We start from the raw sequence: 8,611 nt of genomic DNA on the forward strand, positions 1-8,611 counted from the left end.
TCCATACTAACTCAACTAACACCTTCGGAGATACCTGTAGAGCATCTTTATAGTCACCCAGTTACGTTGCGACGTTTGATACACACAAAGCATTCCTCCGGTGTCAGTGAGTTATATGATCTCATGGTCATAGGAACAAATACTTGACACGCAGAAAACAGTAGCAACAAAATGACACGATCAACATGCTACGTCTATTAGTTTGGGTCTAGTCCATCACATGATTCTCCTAATGATGTGATCCCGTTATCAAGTGACAACACTTGCCTATGGCCAGGAAACCTTGACCATCTTTGATCAACGAGCTAGTCAACTAGAGGCTTACTAGGGACAGTGTTTTGTCTACGTATCCACACAAGTATAGTGTTTCCAATCAATACAATTATAGCATGGATAATAAACGATTATCATGAACTAAGAAATATAATAATAACTAATTTATTATTGCCTCTAGGGCATATTTCCAACAAGAGGAATGGGGCAGCAGCGTCCGACAGCCTCGCGGCATCGAGATGGTCGTCGGCGCCGTTGGGGTAGAGGGGGAGAGCAGGAGAAACTCGATCGAGGTGTCAGCGGCCTGGAGGCTTATATACACATGCCTTTAGTCCCGGTTGGTGGCTCCAGCCGGGACTAAAGGTACCCCTTTAGTACCGGTTGGAGCCACCAACTGGGACTAAAGGCCTAGGTTTCTCGCCATTTAGACAAGCAAAATTCACCTTTAGTCCCGGTTGGAGCTACCAACCGGGACTAAATACTTGTTCCTGGCATTGCATCGAGGCGGTGGAACTTTAGTCCCACCTTGCCAAGCAAGAACCCATCGCTGCGGTTTATAAACCCCGCCACGGCTGCCAATTCGAGCTCCTCTCTATAGTATAATACGATGAGCCTACTTTCCATGCGTGCCTTCCCCTATTGGGCCTACTCTTGGCCCATGTTTGGTTGGGTTTCTAGTCGTATGCACGCCGTGGTGGCCTAGTAGGCGGGCTTTTTATTTTTTTGTATGTCATTTTTTTGATATTATAGTTTTGAAAAATACTTTATAAAAATTCTTTTTGCTATTAAAGATTTTAACAAAAAGTACTTTGATAATTTTAGTTGCATAAATTTTATATAATTTTAAGTTAATATTATCTTGATCATAAGTAGAGGTTTATAAAAGCTTTTTAGTTGATTCTTTTTGCTATTGAAGAATATTAATTTTTTAGTATATCATAACAAAGTATTTTAATTGATTCTTTTTAGTTGATTATTTTTACTATTAGAGTTTTATAAAAGCTTTTTAGTTGACTATTTTAATGAATTTTTTGAGCTAAATGACGTGAAAATGAAAATCATAACAAACGAAAAATATTATAAAATACTTTTTTTAACCTAATAATGTTATATTTTATTTTCTCTTAAGTAATTAGTTTAACATAATACTTTTTGTTAACCTAATTTATTTTCATGCATTTAATGATTTTTTGGAGCTAAATGACCCTGAAACTGAAAAACACTACAAATGAACTTTGAAACGGTTGAAACTTGGTATGCTATCATAATTTCACCCACGTAGGATGTGCAAAAAATTTGAGAGGGTTACAGCAAAAACTAGATGCACTCCGTATACAAACTGGACAATCTCTTTCGAAGTATGAGGGTTTCGGGCGAAAACTCATCTATTATATACAAAGGGATTTTCATTTTTAACATATTTTAACTCCAGATTTTTTGTGAGGTCAATATGCACCATTAAAAGCCACATAATCAATTTCCAACCCTTTTTTGACTTCATTTGCTTTTTTTCATGCATTTAATGATTTTTTTGAGCTAAATGACCCTGAAGTTGAAAATAACTACAAATGAACTCTGAAAAGGTTAAAACTTGGCGTGGTATCATAATTTCACCCACATAGCATGTGCTAAAACGTTGAGAGGGTTATGACAAAAACTGGATGCACTTTGTGTACAAACTGGACAACCTCTTTCGAAGTATGAGGGTTTTGGACAAAAACTCATCTAATACAAAGGTAACCCATGTTTTTAACATATTTTAACTCCAGACTTTTTGTGAGGTCAATATGCAGCATTCAAAGCCACATCTTCAATTTTCAACCGTTTTGCGACTTCATTTGCTATTTTCATGCATTTAATGATTTTTTGAGCTAAATAATCCTGAAATTGAATAGCACTACAAATGAACTTTGAAAAGGTTGAAACTTTGCATGGTATCATAATTTCACCCACATAGCATGTGCTAAAAAGTTGAGAGGGTTATGGTAAAAACTGGATGCACTTCGTGTACAAACAGGACAATATCTTTCGCAGCATGAGGGTTTTGGACGAAAACTCATCTATTACAAAGGACTTCATTTTTAACATATTTTCACTCCAGACTTTTTGTGAGGTTCAAAGCCACATCATCAATCTTCAACCCTTTTCTGACTTCAGTTGCTATTTTTCATGCATTTAATGAGTTTTGTGGTAAATGATCCTGAAATTGAAAAGCACCACAAATGAACTCTGAAAAGGTTGAAACTTGGCATGGTATCATAATTTCACCCACATAGCATGTGCTAAAAAGTTGAGAGGGTTACGTAAAAAACTAGATGCACTTCGTGTACGAACTTTACAATCTCTTTCGTAGTATGAGGGTTTCGGAAGAAATCTCATCTATTACAAAGGAATTACATTTTTAACATATTTTAACTCCAAACTTTTTATGAGGTCAATATGCACCATTCAAAGCCACATCATCAATTTAAACCCTTTTCTCAATTCATTTGCTATTTTTCACGCATTTAATCATTTTTTGAGCTAAATAACCCTGAAATTGAAAAGCACTATGAATGAACTCTGAAAACATTGAAACTTGGCATGGTATCAGAATTTCACCCACATAGCATGTGGTAAAAAGTTGAGAGGGTTATGTCAAAAACTGGATGCACTTCGTGTACAAACTTGACACCTCTTTTGAAGTATCACGGTTTCAGACGAAAACTCATCTTTACAAAGGGTTTCATTTTTAACATATTTTAACTCTAGACTTTTTGTGAGGTCAATATGCACCATTCCAGGCCACATCATCAACCCTTTTCTCACTTCATTTGTTATTTTTCATGCATTTAATAATTTTTTGAGCTAAATGACCCCGAAATTAAAAAACACTACAATTGAACTATGAAAGGTTGACACTTGGCATGGTATCATAATTTCACCCACATAGCATGTGCTAAAAAGTTGAGAAGGTTATGGAAAAACTGGATGCACTTCGTGTACAAAACTGGACAATCTCTTTCGAAGCATGAGGTTTTCTAACGAAATCTCATCTATTACAAAGGGATTTCATTTTTTTAACATATTTTAACTCCACACTTTTTGTAAGGTCAATATGCACCATTCAAAGCCACATCATCAATTTTTGACCCTTATCTGACTTCATTTGCTATGTTTCATGCATTTAATCATTTTTGAGCTAAATGACCTGGAATTGAAAAACACTACAATGAACTCTGAAAAGGTGAAACTTGGCATGGTATCATAATTTCACCCACATAACATGTGCTAAAAAGTTGAGAGGGTTATGGAAAAAATTGGATGCACTTCGTGTACAAACTGGACAATCTCTTTCGAAGTATGAGGGTTTCAGACAAAAACTCTTTCGAAGGATGAAGGTATCAGATAAAAACTCATTTATTTAGTTAAGTATATAAAATCCATTACACAACATCACGAATAGAGAAGTGACCAAATTAATACAAGTTTATCATCAAATGTTATTACTGAAAAAATAAATACATAAAGTTCATACATATAGTTCTCGTAGAAGAACATACAACTCTCTAGAGCATCTAATTAAAACATACATTGAAACTAACATACAACTATGTAAAACATTTAACTGCAACAACAAATACGACCAAAATCACAACTAAGGTAACAATTTGTTCAACAACATAATGATACCAAGCCTAATTATCAATATCCAACAACAACTAAGCTAGTACGGCTTATAAACACACCTTTTGTACATGTTTAACAACTGGGATGCACACATCCTAGTGATAACATCAGATTGCTGATTGGACATATATAGTCCCTTTGTTCGTTCGTAGTGTTGTTATATGGAAAATCGTAACAAAACTAGTTCCCTTTCAGTAATTATTTGCAGCAACATTCTCAACATCTTCTTTTGTGTTGTTGCCTGGCTTGGCTTGGGTTTCTCCAACACTAACTGGTGGTGATGAATTGTAAGCCTGTTTTGTATGGGATGATGCTCCAGCGGTTGATCCTTTAGGGATTTATAGCTGTCGTCTCAAAGGGCAAGCGGTTATTGTGGCCTTTAAAGCTTGGTATGGCGAGGCGTTTGCACGTGTGATTTTTCTTTATTGTTGATTATGTGCAATTTTCAATCTCCGGCGAGCCGCATAGGATGTGAGAAAGAAGAAGACTACTCCCTCCGTCACGGTTTAGAAGGCACGCTTGGAAAATCTCCGGGGCCAAGGTAGTCATCGATTGGTTGTGAGATGTAGCAGGTGTAGATGCTAATGCATCTAATCAACTGAGAAAATACTAGTATTAATGCGTGAGCAACAAATTAGGAGGGCGCATGCGTGAATAGTACTAGTACTAATTAATAAGATTATTGCTTTCGCGTCTTAAACCTTGTCTATTTTGAAAACGCACACAAGTTTAACTGTGCCTTCTAAACCGTGACGGAGGGAGTAATATGTTTCTTAATATATTTTTCTACTGGTTGTTCTACGTCCAGTTGGTCATCCATTATTGTCATTTTTTTCCTTGGTATTAATCAAATCTTAGATGTCTTTTGAGTGTCTTTATAAAAAAAACTTCTTTACTACCTCCATCACAGTTTAGAAGGCACAGTTAAATTTACGTATTTTTTCACAATAGACGAGGTTTAGGACGCATTGCATTTACTCCTAGCAGCTAATTACTCCCTCTGTCACGGTTTAGAAGGCAGGTTTGAAAAATCTCTGAGACCAAGGTAGTAACCGATTGGTTGTGAGATGTAGCAGGTGTAGATGCTAATGCGCCTAATCAACTGAGAAAATACTAGTACTAATGCGTGAGCAGCAAATTAGGAGGGCACATGGATGAGTAGTACTAGTACTAATTAATAGAAGTAATTGTTTTCGCGCCTTAAACCTTGTCTATTTTGGAAACGAACGCAAGTTTAACTGTGCCTTCTAAACCGTGACGGAGGGAGTAATACTCTATTGTACTACTCCTATATACATGCGTGGTGTGAATGCCATTTTTTAGCCCATCTCACAGCCAATCAATAACATGTTGAGGTATATGCACCAGCTGAGGCATTTACTCCGAGCAGCTAATTTTGTTGAGGGAGTATTGTATATGCACCAGCTGAGGTAATTATTTTTTGCCAGAGTAGGTTTTTGGAAGCATCCATCAAAACATGTTGCATGCATGAACAATGATGACCGGCGAGAATTATTTCAATAACAGAAAAAACATGTTGCATAAACCACTTTAATTGTTGCAACAAAGAACATATTGATTCACATTTTGACATGCATGCTGAACAACCCCCTATACACAAGCAATTAATTCCGTAGCTTGACAAGAACTGAACCAAGGAATAACCAAAGATAAAGAAAGCCGAGATGATGAATGCTAAAAAAAGCGCGCAGGAAAGATGCGCCAAAATTTAGAACATGAACTCGCTTGAAAAGGTTGAAGCAAACCATCGAGTGATCACCATGCACGTACGAACGGGCGCAGCTGCTGTACCACGTACTCAACTTGTTAGTAGTGGTTGATTGCGCGGCAGTTCTTCCTGATCTGGCCCTGGTAGCCGGTCTTGACCTCGATGCCGGCCATCTTCACCATGGCCTTCTCGAACCTGTCCTCCCACCACCCGGGGATTTTGGCGTTCTCCACCACCATTCTCGCCGTCTCCGCCGACGTCATGAGCGCCGCGTCGGAGGTGAAGAGCACCGTGTGCGACAGCACGTTCTTGTAGTACTGCCTGTCCAGTTTGTTGGGCGTCACCACGTCCTGCATCACCGTCGGGTCGTTGCCGCCAGGCGTCGCGTCGGCCGGGCACTGCCCCCGCAGGAACGCGGCGAGGCCGCCATTGATGTCGGAGGGGGTGTTGAGGCGGTCAGAGACGAAGGACGAGCAGTGGGAGCGTCCGATGGTGTGCGCGCCGGAGAGGATGACCAGGTCCTCCGTGTTGAGGCCCTTGATGACAAAGCTGGCGACGAGGTCGCTGAGGTTGGACGTCGGCGGGACCAGGAACTTGAGCGGCTCGGAGGCGTTGGAGAAGGTACCGTCGCGGCGGCCGGACGGCATGTCGAAGTTCACCTTGCCCCTGCTGAGGATGCAGGACGCGTCACGGGCCGCGAAGGCGACGATGTCTGCACAGGAGACGACGCCCGGGCAAGCCGCTTCGAGGACGTCCTTGATCGCGTCAATCAGCTCGAAGCCGCGCAGAGTAGGGTCGTTCGGCGGGCTGAGCTTCTCCGGCGTCGGGCTGAACGGGGTCGGGTCCAGGAGGACAGAAGCATCACAGCCCTAATCATCATCAACGCAACGAGATCAATCAAGTCAGGCTATATTCGCTGTATACTTTGCAAATTGGTTTCTTGCCGTGCCAGTACCTCGACGAAACAGTCGTGGAAGAGCATGCGGATCATGGCAGCGCCATTGCCGGGGTTCTGGAAGATGGCCTTCTCCATGACGCCCTTGACGACGGCCTCCGCTTGGGGGCACTTGTCGTGGTAGTAGCCGATCTCCAATGGCCAGAAAGGGCTGGCCTGGCATCCCACAGCGAGGAGTAGCAAGGCACAGGCCACCAAAACGTGCACCTTTGCAGCAACAGCCGCCATTATTTCGAAGTTAGCTAGCTAGCTTTGCCTGCTTGACTAAGAATCTAAGATTGGATATAGAAAGAGAGATCGGTGGAGAATGTCTACTGCTATAGCTCGAGGAGGAAGCTCTACTTATATAGGTGGGCAATCGAGCACCTAGTCTTGGGCAAGAATACATGCACATATATGTTGGCATGTGCTTAAAATTAACAATGATTATCTTGGCTTAGTTGGAACGTTACTACACCGGGTTGTTGCCACCGATCGTCATTGAATTGGCTCACTGTGCTCCTCCCACCCAGACCCAGTGGCACCGAAAATTAATCAAAGGGCGTCTTCCGTCCGTAATGATATGATACACAAATAGTAACACAACAGCTGGTTCTTCACTAACCCTGATGGTTACATGTGGTTGACTCGCCTGATATATGAAGCGGACATATGCGTAAGCTGGAGCTAGCTATATTTTTATTTAGATTTTTGGAGCTAGCTATTTCGTAAATACTAGCTACAGATCAGCTGATTGATTTAGCCAGCTCTGTGTTCCTGTTTTGTACTAAATAATTTACCGTAGCAGTGGCAGATGGGGACGCCTGTTTTTCCGGTCGTTGAGAGGTCAGGCTGATGTAGAACGTTTCGTTTGTGCTTCGTCTTCTTCAACTCAGTTAGCGTTAGGGCTTTCTAGCTAGAAATTAATAAGTACTAGGTCATTAATGACGTGTGTGGTTGCTTCCGTCTATTTTTAATGTTTAATATTGATGTTTGATATAAACTAGGACAACTGCCAGTGCGTTGCAGAGGGGAGAATCCATTCATCAACTCTGCTTTGGAAGGCGTTGCAACAGGAAAAACCGTATTCATCAACCCTACTTAGGAAAGAAAATAGTGTGAATGGTAATTTCTAAAAGGGTCAATAGTATTGCAACAGGAAAAACCGTATTCATCAAAAGGTTGGATATGTTCCCTCAAAATTGGCTGCACAAATGGTAGATGATGATTGGGCTTCAGAGAGGCAGATAATGCCCATGTGTACGGGTGAGGTGACAGTATTACATGAGGGGACTGATGCAAATGCACAAGAGGGCTCTGATGGTGTTGCAAGGGTTCTTTCCGTTGATTGGAATTCGGTTGAATTAAATGAACCAACTGATTTAGTCATTGCACCAATGAATGAACTGAGATGGCCAAAAAATTTGGCATTCCAGTACCTGATGAAGATAAGGAAGAGAATGATGAAACTACTAACCCGCTTACTGATGCTCAAAGAGATATATGTGAAGATGTGGATGGACAGCTGATGGAAGATGTTGCAGATGATGTTGATGATGCACATGATGATGAGTTGGTAAATGTCTATGACAAGGAAAACCTTGTTATTCCAGTAGGGAAGTTGTTTCCAAACATGGATGAATTTAGAATGTGTTTCCAGACTTATGCCGTCAAACATGAGTTTGATGCCAAGACAAAGTGGACTGACAGAAAAAAAAATTATGCAAGATGCAGAGGTTTTGATGGAAGTGTCAAGCCTTGCAAGTGGTACATATCTGCTACACGCCAACCTGATGGAAGTACCATTAGGGTCAATCAAATCCCACACCAACATACTTGTATTACAAGTTCACAGAGAGTATCAACCATGACATCACAGCTTTGGATTGCAGAAAAGATCACTCCTATTTTAGCCAAAAAAAACCAAATACTACTACAAAGAAACTTAAAGTAGACTTGGAAAAGTAGTACCCAATTAAGGTGAAGTATAACACAGTGTGGAAGGC

General features: G+C 40.6%; 1 protein-coding gene across 1 annotated transcript; it reads right to left on the reverse strand.

The window, feature by feature from the left end:
• Window positions 1–5,728: 5,728 nt before the first annotated feature.
• On the reverse strand, window positions 5,729–6,854 carry LOC123446828 (peroxidase 2-like). The gene is made up of 2 exons (XM_045123371.1): window positions 6,627–6,854; window positions 5,729–6,540 (listed from the first exon to the last, which is right to left on the reverse strand). Exons 1-2 carry the CDS (start codon window positions 6,852–6,854, stop codon window positions 5,770–5,772), a joined length of 999 nt encoding a protein of 332 aa, XP_044979306.1. The 3' UTR covers window positions 5,729–5,769.
• Window positions 6,855–8,611: the final 1,757 nt, after the last annotated feature.

The sequence above is a fragment of the Hordeum vulgare genome, chromosome 1H (genome assembly GCF_904849725.1).
Source record: "Hordeum vulgare subsp. vulgare chromosome 1H, MorexV3_pseudomolecules_assembly, whole genome shotgun sequence".
NCBI lineage: Eukaryota > Viridiplantae > Streptophyta > Magnoliopsida > Poales > Poaceae > Hordeum > Hordeum vulgare.